General features: G+C 41.9%; 1 protein-coding gene across 1 annotated transcript in view; it reads left to right on the plus strand.

Annotated features, from left to right (window-relative positions):
• Window positions 1–16641, plus strand: part of NPR2 (natriuretic peptide receptor 2) — a 241568-nt gene that overhangs the window by 101122 nt on the left and 123805 nt on the right. Inside the window, exon 2 of the mRNA XM_033936992.1 lies at window positions 1216–1412. Within this exon, the coding sequence (XP_033792883.1) occupies window positions 1216–1412 (197 nt within the window). The remainder of the gene's footprint in view (window positions 1–1215; window positions 1413–16641) is intronic.

Consider the following 16641-nt stretch of genomic DNA (forward strand, 5'->3'; position numbering starts at 1 on the left):
CAGCTTATGTGACATTGCTCAATGAAGTGGGATCTATCCAACATAAGAAAAAAGGCAGCAATCATTCCTATAGTAAGTTCTAAAACATATTTAGAGCATCCTTTTCATAACACGATGCTTCAGAATGTCCCCTTAAAACACATTCTACAAATTGTCTCGTATTAAACATCCTTCTTGCAAGTGGAAACAGGATCACAGGGGCTTCTTCGAGCCTGCGGCTATTGCACTGCTCACTCCAGTAATCCAAAACTTATAATCATCCATTTCCCCCACCACACTCTCCCAACGAATATAACACGTAAAGCTCTGTGTAATGAAATGAAATGCTGAGGATCAAGGTTATAGTGGGGGGCAGGGTACTATAATGGTGGATTTTAAACAGGGCATAGAAAGAATTATTTGTAAACTAAGAGAAATAGGGCTGAAGGTCATTCTGTTATTAAGGGTGGCTCCTGGAACTTTCACAAATGGAAACCAAGCAATAACCAGGGAGAGAATAATGTTGTAAGGTCTTAGAATTCACATTTCCTCTCTCCATTGCATTGTGGGTGGGGTAGAATGAGACGTCTCTCCTTTATTGGGTATGGGATGAGGGATTGCTTAGTTCCTTGCCATTAATAAGTCTTTTCAATTCCTTATTATTGATGGATCTCCTCTCTCCTGTATTGGATGGTGAGTGGGAGTATGGGAAGGGATTTCTTCATTTCCTTGTTATTGATGGGTTTCCTCTCTACTGTATTGGGGGGGGGTCTTCATTTCCTTGTTAATGAGGGGTCTCCTCTCTCCTTTTTTTGTTGGGTGGGGGTGGAGGGGATTTCTTCATTCCTTGTTATTGATCGGTCTCTTCTCTGCATTTTGTATTGGTGAAGGATTTCTTTAGGTCCTGGTTAGCGATGGCTCTCTTGTCCCATATTTTAGGTGGGGGTGGGGGGTGGGAATGTATTTTTCATTTGCTTGTCAGCTGTGGCTCTAGTCTCCCTTGTATTGGATGAAGGATGGGGATTTCTTCAGGTCCTGGCCAGTGATGTTTCTATGTTGGGATGGGGGTTATCCTATGTTTCTGGTCAGTAATGGCTCCCCTGTCCCTCATTTTGTGGGTGCGATGGGGATTTTCTCAATTTCTGGGCAGTGGTGGCTCCCCTTTGTTGGGAAGGAATAGTGGTTGTTCTTCAGCTCTGTGTAGTGACACCGTGATGGTTCCCCATTCTCCTGCAGTTGTTTACATCTGTGGTCCCCTGGATATGCTTCACCGGATCATGCTGTGGGCACACAAAGAGCAGTTAACCAATGGAGATTATGTCTTCTTCTACATCGATGTGTATGGGGAGAGCTTGAGAGCCGACCACACCAGGGACACCTTCAAGCCCTGGCAGAACAACCACAGCCAGGACCAGCTGAAGGAAGCATTCAAGGTAAGCACAGCTATATTGTTTGCCATTTGTGACAGTGCGTAAGAAGCTCGAAGGATTATTGTTCATGCAGCTGTTTGGTACAGGGTGGTTGTTTGTGTTCTTTGAGCTGATCTTATATTTTATTTGTTACAGGTTTTAGTATTTTCTTGATTACGCATATTCCAGTTTTCTCTGAATGTTCTACTGACTAGATTTGGTGGAATATAAATCAGTGCAACTATACAAGGGATCTTCAAAACGTTTTGGCACTTTTATTTTTGAAACACTCTTTATTAGATATCTCAGAAGCAAATTACATAACTACCTGCAAGTTGAGCCGGCTTGACTGACTAACTAGTCACATGATAGTCTATGACACGCCCTCTTACCACTTCTCCCACCCCAACCATTTTTGAAGAACTCTCATAGAAATATACATCATTGGGAGCTACCATGGAAAAAGGAGACCAGCCCCTCACAACATGACATGGAGGAGACCCTGGGCGAACAAGGAAGAAAAGTCAAATGCCCCACAACAAAGTCAAAAAACTCAAAGGAGTGAGGGTGACAAGATGCTTCCACTTGGAATATGAAAGGTTTCAGAATTTATTTGTCAAACTCAACCAGTCTCATATAAATCCACTTGATACTGTTTCATATAAGTTAACGTGACTCTACAAGGTGTCTTCATTAGGAGTCACATTTGGATATTCTAAATGCAAAAATGGATATATACGCTGAGCTTCAGTCAAGTTGAGTGTCTAAGTGTTGTAGTCAAGGTGCATACGGGAATTATCCTACCTCCTTCGAGGCTCGGGGGGAAGAGGGAGGGAGAGATGATTCCCGTAAGCGCTTTGACTTCAACCCTTCGACACTCGGCTTGCAGTCATATGAACCTATATGAAACAGTATCAACTGGATTTATATGAGACTGGTTGAGTTTGACATATGAATTCTGAAACCTTTCATATCCCTGGAAGAGCAGTTTTTCCTAATGTGAGAAAGAGGAAAGCCAGAGACAGCAGGCCCTCTCAGCCTCTCCCAGTGTAATGCTCCCTTATCTTTCCCATGATCAAGCACCCCTATTTCTCTTGTCTGAGGGTCACTTTATCCTGCCTCTCTAATCATGATGTTAACCTTTGGAGCGGTAACAATTTTAAAACATTTAAATAGTGTAAAAAGAGTGCAAAGTATTGAGAAGAAAAAAAAATAGTAAAGTTTACATCATACTTAAGATAAAATGAAAAAGTGAAATGAAAACAGATTTATGTCTTCCAGCTGCCTCAGCCTGACGTAAGAATTTAAGGAATCCTCAATTTCCAAATGTGTTTCAAGTCCTCTTATAATGATTTATACAACAATTCTAAACATAGGTTCAAAGGTGGCACTTTCCAGAGAGTTGGTCTAGTAATGTTAAATATAACATCTCAAAGAGTGTCCCAAAAATTATACAGAAGGAACATGTAACAGGAATTCTGTTGAGTGGAGAGTAATGAATGTAAAGCAGGATTCGGTCCTAGAAGCTGAGATAGAAACGCTGGTTGGTCTGAATAATAAATTGCAGGTATTAAGGTAGGAAGCTTGAAGATGATCCAATGTTCTCGCTGTAATAACAGTGTAACATGACCGCCATGTTTTGGATTCATTGCAATCAGTGAATTTGGTGAAGACAATTTTCCTTGACTAAAGAATTTCAATAGCATAAATGTGTTAGGACTAGAAAATGAGTCAAAATTTTCAGAGAGCGCATGATGATCACTCCGAAAATCAATTACATCCTTAGTATGCTTTCCTTTCTCTTCCCCCACTCAATCTCTTCTCGCTTTGAACACTTCCTTCCTTCCTTTTTATGGCAAGGTAAGCAGCCTCGGAATGTTCTAAGGAGCAGGGAGGAGTCAATTTTCCTAGCTTTCACGAATATCACTATGCATTTTGGATGTCTCAGGGCTCCTTGTGGCTGAATTTGGAATCTATGCGTACCTTTGGAGTTTTCTATAGTAGATTCTTATATTTTGCATCATGCTCCTGCCCAAATGGCAAAACAAAACCCGATTTTGTTAAGTACTTGGCAGGCGTTCAATCATATTGACTCCCTTTCAAACAAGAAACTGACTGATTCAGTATCTGCACCAATCTGGCATTACCCCAAACTCAGGATAGGCAATGAGGTATTTGGCATATTTCCCATCTTTTGACTAATGACAAATGGATCACTTTTTCGGATATCATGGCCAAATTTAACATCCCTCCTTCTCAATATTTCAATTGGATCCAACTCCACCATTGCCTTTCTGCGAGGTATCCTTCTCCAACATCTCTTCATACCACTTCAGACCTACACTTCTCTGTATCCCAAGGCCAATCATCTAACTGGTATAAATATATACATTCAAAATGTTTCTCTGCAATCCCAGCTTCCCTGAGTAAGTGGGATATGGTATTACAATCTCCATTAACTGATCGTATGTGGAAGGAACTGTGGATCAGGATTTTTAAATCGCTCCACTCGGCCTCCCATAGACAATCTGCGATTTTTCTATATCATCAAGCCTTCTGGACTCCATCCAAAACAGCCAAAATTAAGAGATCCGTGGATGGCTCCTGTTGGACCTGTAAATCCTCCGAAGGCTCTCTACAACATATGTTATTCGATTGTCCCCATATACAGATTTTTTGGTCCTCTATCTGGAATGTGATTACCAAACTTTTTAGTATTAATGACCCCTTCACATTAGATGTCTTACTTCTGGGATCCTCGACACTGTCCTCACCTTTATCTTTGTATCATGATCGCCTTCTGACCCTTTTGTTATTTATAGCTCTTCAATTAATTTTACAAAATTGGAAAGACTTTTCTAACCTCAGCCTCACTCATTGGTGGAATTCTGTCTGCCGCCATGCTAAATATGAGAGGCATATGGCAGAACGGTCTAAGTCACTATCCACTTATGATAAAACATGGTCGATTCTAATGGACCGTTTTACTCAAGACCTTTGAACTAATACTTATGAGACCATTTACCGATATAACATCACTCACCTATTTGTTTTACTCTTTGGCACTTTTCATTGGTGTCTCTTATCTGATGAATCTTAGGAATCAATGTGACCCTCTCCACAATTATAATACCGGATTTTACTAAACTTATGTATCTCTATGGCTTATATACTCGCCTACATTTTGGTATTATACGTAATTCATGGCCCTGCCATCCTATCTATCTCATAATGTATTCTGGCCAGAAGACTGTATTAGTATTTGCTTTATTATTATTATTTGCTGTTTCTATGTTTAATACCGATAGAAACTGGCTGTCGGACAGACGCCAGAGGGTGGTGGTTAATGGAAGTCACTCGAAGGAAGGAAAGGTGACTAGTGGAGTCCCTCAGGGTTCGGTGCTGGGGCCAATCCTGTTCAATATGTTTGTGAGTGACATTGCTGAAGGGTTAGAAGGAAAAGTGTGCCTTTTTGCAGATGATACCAAGATTTGTAACAGAGTAGACACCGAAGAGGGAGTGGAAAATATGAAAAAGGATCTGCAAAAGTTAGAGGAATGGTCTAATGCCTGGCAACTAAAATTCAATGCAAAGAAATGCAGAGTAATGCATTTGGGGATTAATAATAGGAAGGAACCGTATATGCTGGGAGGAGAGAAGCTGATATGCACGGACGGGGAGAGGGACCTTGGGGTGATAGTGTCCGAAGATCTAAAGGCGAAAAAACAGTGTGACAAGGCAGTGGCTGCTGCCAGAAGGATTCTGGGCTGTATAAAGAGAGGCGTAGTCAGTAGAAGAAAGAAGGTGTTGATGCCCCTGTACAGGTCATTGGTGAGGCCCCACTTGGAGTATTGTGTTCAGTTTTGGAGACCGTATCTGGCGAAAGACGTAAGAAGACTTGAGGCGGTCCAGAGGAGGGCGATGAAAATGATAGGAGGTTTGCGCCAGAAGACGTATGAGGAGAGACTGGAAGCCCTGAATATGTATACCCTAGAGGAAAGGAGAGACAGGGGAGATATGATTCAGACGTTCAAATACTTGAAGGGTATTAACGTAGAACAAAATCTTTTCCAGAGAAAGGAAAATGGTAAAACCAGAGGACATAATTTGAGGTTGAGGGGTGGTAGATTCAGGGGCAATGTTAGGAAATTCTACTTTACGGAGAGGGTGGTGGATGCCTGGAATGCGCTCCCGAGAGAGGTGGTGGAGAGTAAAACTGTGACTGAGTTCAAAGAAGCGTGGGATGAACACAGAAGATTTAGAATCAGAAAATAATATTAAAGATTGAACTAGGCCAGTTACTGGGCAGACTTGCACGGTCTGTGTCTGTGTATGGCCGTTTGGTGGAGGATGGGCAGGGGAGGGCTTCAATGGCTGGGAGGGTGTAGATGGGCTGGAGTAAGTCTTAACAGAGATTTCGGCAGTTGGAACCCAAGCACAGTACCGGGTAAAGCTTTGGATTCTTGCCCAGAAATAGCTAAGAAGAAAAATTAAAAAAAAAAAAAAAAAATTTAAATTGAATCAGGTTGGGCAGACTGGATGGACCATTCGGGTCTTTATCTGCCGTCATCTACTATGTTACTATGTTACTATGATATAATATCTTATTATGATATGATGTACTGGAAAAGAGCTGTCACTTCGTTTTTCTTGTTGGGCTTTTTCTTAGAAGCCTTTTGTTGTCTATTTTATATCTATGAAATCAATAAAAATATTTTGAACAAAAAATTTTCAGAGAGTGTGGCATAGTGGTTAGAGCTACTGCCGTAGCGTGCTAAGGTTGTGGGTTCAACCCCTGCACTGCTCTTTATGACCTTGGGCAAGTCACTTAATCCTCCACTGTCCTCCAAGTACATTAGATAGACTGTGACTGATGGGGAAAATGCTTGGAATACCTGATTTGTAACCCTATGAGAGAATGAGCTAAAAAAATCAAATAAATAAATACTTTCTTTGTTAGCAGAGATTGAACAGAACGAAAAAGTTTCAGTTTATAGAAACATTTCTTAGTTACTAAAGAAATAAGTTCATTACATGATAAATCAGAATCGGTCACATCCCTCTGAATCTTCAGTGATGGGGGGGGGGCCCTGTGGTTCTACAATCATGCGCTGTCCATCTCTTCCAAGGTCATGTTTGTCCCATTTCTCCAGGGGTAGCACACAACATAACACGTTTATTTCCTGCACTCCTAAAGAGTTACAAACTGTTGTCTGTCACCTAAGTAAATGATAAGAAATTAGGCTGGTGTATCAAAATAAATAGTTCGACGTAGTGCAATTCACCCTTTCAACATAGCATTTGATGGAGTCCTATAGGTTAGGCGATGGGCATGCAGTGATACAGTTATGGGGATTTGCCCCACCCCCTAAAGGCCCTGAGAGAACTGCTCTGAATTTGATTGGTCAAACAGACAACAGACAGATGCTGCTCAGCCAATCAAATTAGATCAGTACAGTCAGGGCCTTCAGGGGCTTTGGAGAATCCCCAGCCCAAGAGCCCTTCTTTTTTTTTTTTGTTTGGTTGAACAGGCTGCTTACGTCACAAATCAAACTGCATCAAGGAAAAAGAAACCAGCAGAGATGGGGATTCACCGAATCCCCTGAAAACCCTCACCACATGCCATTATTTATCCCACTTTTTACCCATTTTCCTTTAGTCTGTCCCAGTATGGCAGTTCTTATGTTCTTAAGTTGTAGTTCCTTTCTTCTGGTTTATGTTTCTTTCTTTTTTTTATTTATTGCTTTTAAAATTTTTTTCCAAGAAACCTCTTGTACAGAATATTGAAAATAAGAGAGATAACATTTTAAACAAGACAGAATCCCAATTAGGCAATACCATTCTTAATCAATACTATTAATCCCATAATATGGATCCAAAAATTCCAGTGAGTGCTAGTGAAATTAAATCATATTATTAACAAGAAAAGCAAAACATCTGACTTCGGTAGTAGGAGTCTTTCTAATTGCTGTTGTTTCGTTTACCCCTTCCAGGCGTTTCGTAGAGAGGAACCCTGTTAATTGAGAAGGGTCAAAGAATACATATGTGTTGGATCTATATTTAACAATACATTTACAGGGATATTGTAATAAAAAAAGACCTCCCATCATTGTTACCCCTGGTTTAAGGAGCAAGAAATGTCGTCTACGTTTTTGGGTATCTGTAGTCACGTCTGGGAACATCTGTATCTTTAGAAACATAGAAAGATGACGGCAGATAAGGGCTACAGCCCATCAAGTCTGCCCATACCATTGACCCCCTTTTAAGTCTACTGGCCCCCTTAACTCTACTGACCTGCTCTATTAAGTCTATATCCTAGCGACCCTATTCATTGGTATGACTCTCGCAGTGATCCCACATAGGTATCCCATTTATTCTTGAAGTCTGGGATACTGCAGGCCTCGATCACCTGTACTGGAAGTTTGTTCCAATGCTCTATCACTCGTTCCGTGAAGAAGTTCTTCCTGACGTCTCCACGAAACTTCCCTTCCCTGAGTTTGAGCGGATGTCCTCTTGTGTTCGAGGGTCCTTTGAGAAGAAAGATATCATCTTCCACCTCGACCCTTCCAGGGATTGACCAAATAGAGATTTTTAGACCAGGCAGGAGATCTTGATTTTTATTCTGCTTTGGATGGGTAGCCAATGAGGTTCTTTCAGTAGTGAGGATACCCTGTCACATTTCTTAACACCAAAGATCAATCTTGCAGCGGTATTTTCAGGTGTTTGGCAGACATGCTTTCATACAGGGAGTTGCAGTGCTATAATCCAGAAGCTGATGGGATCTAAAGAGGAGTGGATGGTCTTTAGGTGTTTCATTATTGTTCTTTTCGAAAAATAGTTAAGACCAACCTGTTTGAGAAACTCATTACTTAAATTAGGAGCCCTTTTAAGGTTGTAATAATGTATTGTTTTGTGCAATTGTATTTTCACTGATTGTCCAGTTCTTCTTTTATGTAAACCACCTAGAACTGTTGGTGATGGCGGTATAAAAGAATAAAGTTATTATTATTTTAAAGAACGATTTCTTAATGAACGATGCGATTGGTCTTCCATGGTTAATCAAGCATCTAGGATAAAGCCGAATACTTTTGATTTACTTTCTATCTGAAGCAATTCTCCAGTACTCAGGGGAGGTTCAGGATTGCGGCATTTTCAACATTATGGAACCATACAATCTTGGTTTTTTGTTTATTCAATTTCAAGACATTATCTTTGGTCCATTTGTCTATGGTAGTGATGTTATTTGACAGCATATCAAGTGTTGAAGAGAAGTTGTGATAATGGTGATCTTTGTGGTACTCCACATTTTGAGCATGCAACTGAGAAAAGGTATGGAAAACCTTTCATATGCTGAAAGATTAGAGAAACTGGGGCTCTTTTCCCTGGAAAAGCGGAGGCTTAGAGGAGACATGCTAGAGACTTACAAGATCATGAAGGGCATGGAGAAAGTAGAGAGGGACAGATTCTTCAAACTTTCGAAAACTACAAGAACGAGAGGGCATTCAGAAAAATTAAGAGGAGACAGATTCAGAACCAATGCTAGGAAGTTCTTCTTCACCCAAAGGGTGGTGGACACCTGGAATGCGCTCCCAGAGGGTGTGATAGGACAGAGTACAGTATTGGGGTTCAAGAAAGGATTAGATAATTTTCTGAAGGAAAAGGGGATAGAAGGATATAGATAGAGGATTAATATACAGGTCCTGGACCTGATGGGCCACCGCGTGAGCGGAGTGCTGGGCATTATGGACTTCTGGTCTGACCCAGCAGAGGCACTGCTTATATTCTTATGTTCTTAAATTTATGAACTTTGTAAGATCTTTTATTCAGAAATTCCGTGAACCATTTTAGGACTAAACCAGAAATTCCTAGTTCACGCCATTGTATTTTTATTTTAAAAAAACCGTAGAGTTGGTGAAGAGGAAGATCCCTGATGCAGTTAAATGGCAAAACAGGAAATCCCTATCAGATAGAGGGATTTATGATTCTGCAGCTGAAATAACTGAAGCACTTTCAAGTGTGAAGATTGAGGTGATGCTCTGCAGTTTTTTGGGTCTCCGGACATGGCTTCTGGGAGGATGGAAACCTGAACTGCAAGCTAAGTTGTTATTTAACCTTAAAGTGCATGGCGAGACTTAAGAACATAAGAAGTTGCCTCCGCTGGGTCAGACCAGAGGTCCATTGCGCCCAGCAGTCCGCACCTACGGCGGCCCATCAGGTCCATGACCTGTCAGTGGTCCCTGAACTCATCCTATAACCTATCACTACTTCTATCTGTACCCCTTAATCCCCTTCTCCTTCAGGAATTTATTCAAACCCACTTTGAATCCCTGTATTGTGTTCTGTTCAATCACAGCTTCCGGGAGTGCGTTCCATGTGTCCACCACTCTCTGGGACCAAGACCTGTTTGCTATCCTATCTAAGTGTCGTGTGAGGTCTGCCACCTTCGCACCAGGCAAGCAAGTGATCTTCACTCAGTTATCTACATGCCTAATGATCAAATCACCAACTACTACAGCTGACCTAGCCCTTCCATACTGGGCAGAAGCCCCTGGAGACACATCCTTGGTGTGAGAGGATATTGCATCCCCTGGTGGGCAGGTCCTGGCTATAGGATTATTTCCTACACCAGGGTGATGTTCTCCTCTTCCCTGAGAGCTGACCTCCTTCTCCCCAACCTCCCTCCCAGACTCTCTTAATAGCAGTCTCTTCTCTTCAGGACTCCCTCACCCACCCACCTGTTGGGCCCTCCAGGCCTACGTTATGATTCCTGATGGTTTAGGGGATTAGTCCTGGCAGGAACAAACTCAAATCAATCCTGCTCATGTCAGCTCCAGTCTTAAAATAGTGACTATGTCCTCTTGTGGTAGTTTCATGGTACCATCAGTAGGAGCCAGACTACCATAACTCAAAAAAACTCATAAAGGAAGAGAAAAATGCTTAAGGAAAATCATTCTCATTCTGGAATGTGTCAGGAAGTGTTTTCTTTATGTATTTTAGAAAGAGATCATGGGGCCCATGTTCCTTACTGACATAAGGATCAGAACCAGCCACAGCACACAAATTCCCATACACTTTCTTCAGAGCAGAGGGAATGTGAATAAATCCTATCTGATCAATATTCAAAGCAGTTTCAGCAGGTAGGAGAACTTCCTGCCCAGTTAAATCCTTTCTTCCTGCCTATCCGCTGATATTTAGCAACACTTAAGTAGACAAATGCCACTGAATATCAGCTCTAATCACCTCACATTGTCCAATTTAATGCCAAGGTGGTTTGTGGACAAAAACGTTGGTGGAGCCTGGGGAGGGGGACCCAATACTTAACCAGTTATTAGCAGTTTTCACACTGCTAACCAAATAAGTAAGCAAATTAAGTTAACACCCAACAGCAGCTTAGGGATTCCTGAGGCCCCCTCCTTCCCCCTTGAAGCCAGTAAGCCATAAATCAGGCTCCCCCCACCTACATAGGCCCTCAGGCCTACCTTTTCATTCCTTAGTGGTCAACCAAGCTCCTGCTTATTGAGACTTTTATAAAACATGTCTCAACATCACAACTCCAGACAGACGATACCCCTGGAAGACCAGATCCTCTAATAGTATACATATTTTTTTCTGGTTACCTTCTTTATGCACATGTACCCCAGACAATTGTATGAGTCTGTCTTCATAGCAACATAGGAACATAAGAATAGTCTTACTGGGTCAGACCAATGGTCCATAAAGCCCAGTAGCCTTTTCTTACAGTGGCTAATCCAGGTCCCTAGTACCTGGCCAAAACCCAAGGAGTAGCAACATTCCAAAATCCCAAAGAGTAACAAAAGATTTCGGAACCCCAAAGAGTAGCAACATTCCATACTACCGATCCAGGGCAAGCAGTGGCTTCCCCCATGTCTTTCTCAATAACAGACTATGGACTTTTCCTCCAGGAACTTGTCCAAATCTTTCTTAAAACCAGCTACACTATCCGCTCTTACCACAACCTCTGGCAATGCAGATACATGCTTTACCTCCTTGCTGTCTCTAATACTAACACCCAACAACAATCAAGTACTCGCATTTTGAAGAAGCTCCATTCCCTGCGTGATGTTTAAGAGAAGATCCAAGTATAAAGAATTCCTAGAATCCAGTCTATAAATGACTAGATCATATTTTCATCTTTGCTAAGACTAGACTATCAAAACATTTCTGTAATTGATGAATAGAACGTAACTGAAAAAAGCAGATTTGGCAACCTGATTAATATAAGTCTATAAATTATCTAAGGCATCCTTGTCTACTTGCGGTATTTTGGCCTGGTGGATTTAATGTTTTGTTAGTAACATGTCCAGTTCTTAATCTCTTTCAGACACTGATTCAGTGCGTGCTTAGATCTTTAAACATCTGATTTTACCCTAAAATATAAATAAATGTCCTCTACATCAGATAAATGTTAGAAAGGGGAGGGAGGAACTGATCCTTGGGACATGCCAGAATTCAGACTGCACAATGAGGAATGATATTCAGCCTACATTAGTCTTTTGGTACACCCTTCCAAACAAGACACAAACCATGCTAAAAGATTATCCCTCAGTTAACCACAAGGTAACACAGCAGATAAAGACCTGAATGATCCATCCAGTCTGCCCAACAGGTCACACTCATTATTAATGCATGATTAAATTGTCTTTCGTTGACATTTCTTGGACATAGATCGTAAAAGTCTGTCTGGTACAGCAAGTATTTTACAGATAACTGTCTCTGTGCTAAAATCTTTACAAAATCCAGATTGAGCATTATGTAAAAGAGCAGATGTATCCAAATAGTGTTGCAATTGACTCACTACTCAGCCTTCCATAATCTTAGCGAAAATTGGGATTGTTGTTAGATACCTCTGACAAACTATTGTTTTTATTCTTTGGAATAGGGGTCAATAGAATATTTTCTAAATAAAAAGGAAAAACTACAATAAAGAAATTAGGGTTCAACCAATAGTCCATAGTCTGCTATTGAAAAAGACATGGGGGAAGCCACTGCTTGCCCTGGATCGGTAGCATGGAATGTTGCTACTCTGGGGATTCCGGAATCTTGTTACTCTCAGGGATTCTATTTAGAATGTTGCTACTCTTGGGTTTTGGCCAGGTACTAGTGATCTGGATTGGCAACCGTGAGGATGGGCTACTGGACTAGATGGACCATGGCTCTGACCCAGTAGGGCTATTTTTATGTTCTTAATCACTCAGTCAATGATAGTTCAAATTTTAATGGTGCTAACTTCACTATATATGGAGGACAGTTTCTAATCCAGTTCACCACTTTAGGTCCTAACTTTAGTCATTCAAGAACCTCCTATGATGAAGTGTGTCAAAGACGTTGCTGAAATCTAAATAAATTACATCTAGCAATTCTTATGTCGCCCAGTCAAAGGATTCAATCAAATTCATTTGGCATGAGTGACTTTTGGTAAAACCAAAATGATTTACTTTTGGTAAGGATAGTTTGGTCAAAACTACCAGTGCAGGTGATCAAGGCCACCAGCGTGCTCGACTTTAAGAAAAAATGTGACACCCATGTGGGATCCCTTCGAGGGTCGAGTTAAGAAACCAGGTCACTAGCACTCAGACTTAATGGGGTGGGTCAATGGAGTGGGCAGACTTGATGGGCTGTGGCCCTTTTCTGCCATCATCTTTCTATGTTTCTATGTTTCTAAAGGTACCACGTGCCAAAGAAAAGTTGAGTATAATATTAGGAGGGGTGGGATGCCCTTGACAAAAGCCAGCATGGCTTAGTCAAGTTTTTGTATAGTGATCTTGCCCAATCACTGACTGATACTGGTTTAATAAACTATATAAAAAAAAAATGTAATAATTTGGAAAACCGTTGCTGATTCAACCAATTTAGCTAGGAAAAGTATATTCAAAACTGGCTTTTAAGGAGGCAGTTCTACAACTAGGCACTTCCTTAAAGATGCCCCCAAGGTTGCACATAAAGAGATTATTCTATCATAAGAACATAAGAATAGCCTTACTGGGTCAGACCAATGGTCCATCAAGCCCAGTAGCCCATTTTCATGGTGGCCAATTCAGGTCCCTAGTACCTGGCCAAAACCCAAGGAGTAGCAACATTCCATGCTACCGATCCAGGGCAAGCAGTGGCTTCTCCCATGTCTTTCTCAATAACAGACTATGGACTTTTTCTCCAGGAAGTTGTCCAAAACTTTCTATAGCATTACCTGAGATCAGTGCACCTAACATCTGTAGTTGCGCCAGCCGTAGAGTTGGTGTAATAAGTGTGGGAGCCTAAATTAAGTAGAGCCACGTAACTTCCAGTAGACTATAAGTTATGTGTGTAAATGGGAGCCACACCATGCTCCATCCCCTCCTTACACATGGATTGCGCAAGTCATGTGACCTCCTACAGAATAGCCTTATTACTAGGGAGATTATCAATAATATTCTGTGACCCCTACAGAATAGGTCATAGGTGCCCTGCTGAAGCTTATTTGTGTTAGAGCTAGGAATCTAGACATTTATGTGTGCACGGGACATGTAGACATGGTCCCCTAGATTATAGAATACCCTTCCTTTCTCTAGGTCAGGTCAATTTAATGAATTATTCTTCAGCAATGGATGATTCATGCCTTCATTGAGATTGTGTTCTGAATTTAGAAATTTTACAAAACAGCTAAAAACCCATCTATTTGTTAAAGCATTCTATAAATAAGGAGATGTCGGTAGTACTTTCACAAGGACCAAATTTGAACTGAGACTTTGATATTTTGTAGATCCTTTTTCATGTTTTCTACCAAGGAGGGAGTGGAAAACATGAAAAAAGATCTACAAAAGTTAGAGGAATGGTCTAATATCTGGCAACTAAAATTCAATCCAAAGAAATGCAGAATAATGCCTTTGGGGATTAATAATTGGAAGGAGCCATATATGCTGGGAGGGCAGAGGCTGATATGCGCGAATGGGGAGAGGGATCTTGAGGTGATAGTATCTGAAGATCTAAAGGCGAAAAAACAGTGTGATAAGGCGGTGGCTGCTGCCAGAAGGATGAGGCGTAACCAGTAGAAGAACGAAGATGTTGATGCCCCTGTACAAGTCGTTGGTGAGGCCCCACTTGGAGTATTGTGTTCAGTTTTAGAGACCGTATTTATTTATTTACTTATCCTGTCCTCCCAAAGGAGCCCAGAACATTCACAGTATAAGCAGGACAAACTTTGGTGGGAAAAACAAACTTGGTTTACATAGAGGTATAAATTTCAGCTTTACACTATAGTCATACCATACAGATTTGGAGATACAGACTTAGTGGACATAGGGTGTTTCAAATTGCAGCATTTTCTGAAAAGCCATAGCCTATGGTGGTTTAAATTACATCATTTTCCGTATGGACATAGCCTAACATAAGGTAAAATAGCTTTGTAGGTTTGTGCGTCATTGAAGTATGGTGGGTTTTTGGTCTAGTGGTCTGACGTATCTGGCGAAGGACACAAAAAGGCTTGAAGCGGTCCAGAGGAGGGCGACGAAAATGATAGGAAGTTTGTGCCAATAGATGTAGGAGGAGAGACTGGAAGCCCTGAATATGTATACCTTAGAGGAAAGGAGGGGCAGGAGAGATATGATTCAGATGTTGTGACAAACTTAGGGTCAGATCAAGATTTGCCCCAAGGAAAGACCAGGTTTTGCCTAAGCCTCGTTGTAAAAGGGCAGATCAGATGCATGCTGGGTCTTCAAGTAATCCTGACTGGCCCTGGGATAGCATGGACCAGGCGTAGATGAGCCAGAGTTCACCTGTAAGGTTAGTACCTGGTAGGAGTCCTGTTAAAAGCAAGGGAAAGAAACCTACCAGAGAAATGCCTGAGTCTGCTTTCCCGCCCTGGCTAAGGGGGTGTGGCTTAGAGCTCCTGATTAAAGAGAGGGGAGAGACAGGAACAGGAGAAGTATGAGAGCTGCAGAGCCCAGGAAGCTGCAGACCAGGAAGAAAGCTGGGGGCAGGGAAGGAGAACTGGTCTGAGCACAGATAGTCCAGGAGCTCAGCTGAAGTTCAGCGTGAGTCCTCTTCCAGAGATTTCCCTTCTGACTGGGACATGCAAGAGGCAGGAGACACTCCTCTCAGTACAGGATCAGAGTAGAGAATGACATGGTGGCTGTTACCCGCGGCTAGCTGCGGGTAACCCACCAAAACGGTGGTGGGGGGGAAGTGCTCATTGCGGGTACAAGGACAAGGCCATCCACTGCCCTGTGGAGAGAATGGCCTTGTCTCCACAGTTAAGGGAGGGAATGCGCGCGGTCACCGATCACGCGTGGCTCCCTCTCTCCTTCCTACCTACCTGAATCTATCTATCTCCCTCCCTCCCCCTTACCTTCGCGGCACGTTTTCAGATTGAGTAACTTCTTCAAAGCCGTCAGAGCCTGCGTTCAGTCACGTACGTCTGTGGGTGGAAGCTTCTTCTCTGTTGCAACTTCGGGTTGGGGTCGGTACTCTGACTGCTGCTGTTCAATGTATTTATAAATGATCTAGAAACAAGGACGAAGTGTGAAGTAATAAAATTCTCAGATGACACCAAACTATTTAGTGGAGTTAAGACTAAAGAGGACTGTGAAGATTTACAAAGGGACCTGAACAAACTAGGAGAGTGGGCGACGAGATGGTAGATGAAGTTTAATGGAGAGAAATGTAAAGTCTTGTATGTAGGAAACAGAAACCCGAAGTACAGCTATACGATGGGAGGGCTGGTAATGGGTGAAAGTACCCTAGAAAAGGACTTGGGGGTAATAGTGGACAAGACAATGAAGCCGTCGGCTCAGTGCGCAGCAGCCTCTAAGAAGGCGAATAGGATGCTAGGTATTATCAAGAAAGGTATTACAACCAGAATGAAGGAAATTATCCTGCCGTTGTATCGGGTGATGGTGCACCCGCATCTAGAGTACTGCGTCCAGTATTGGTCGCCGTACCTTAAGAAGGATTTGGCGATACTTGAGAGGGTCCAGAAAAGAACGACATGATTGATAAAAGGTTTGGAAAACCTTTCATATGCTGAAAGATTAGAGAAACTGGGGCTCTTTTCCCTGGAAAAGCGGAGACTTAGAGGGGACATGATAGAGACTTACAAGATCATGAAGGGCATAGAGAAAGTGGAGAGGGACAGATTCTTCAAACTTTCAAAAACTACAAGAACGAGAGGGCAGTCGGAAAAATTAAGAGGTGACGGATTCAGAACCATTGCTAGGAAGTTCTTCTTCACCCAAAGTGTGGTGAACACCTGGAATGTGCT

The sequence above is a fragment of the Geotrypetes seraphini genome, chromosome 1 (genome assembly GCF_902459505.1).
Source record: "Geotrypetes seraphini chromosome 1, aGeoSer1.1, whole genome shotgun sequence".
Classification (NCBI taxonomy): Eukaryota; Metazoa; Chordata; class Amphibia; order Gymnophiona; family Dermophiidae; genus Geotrypetes; species Geotrypetes seraphini.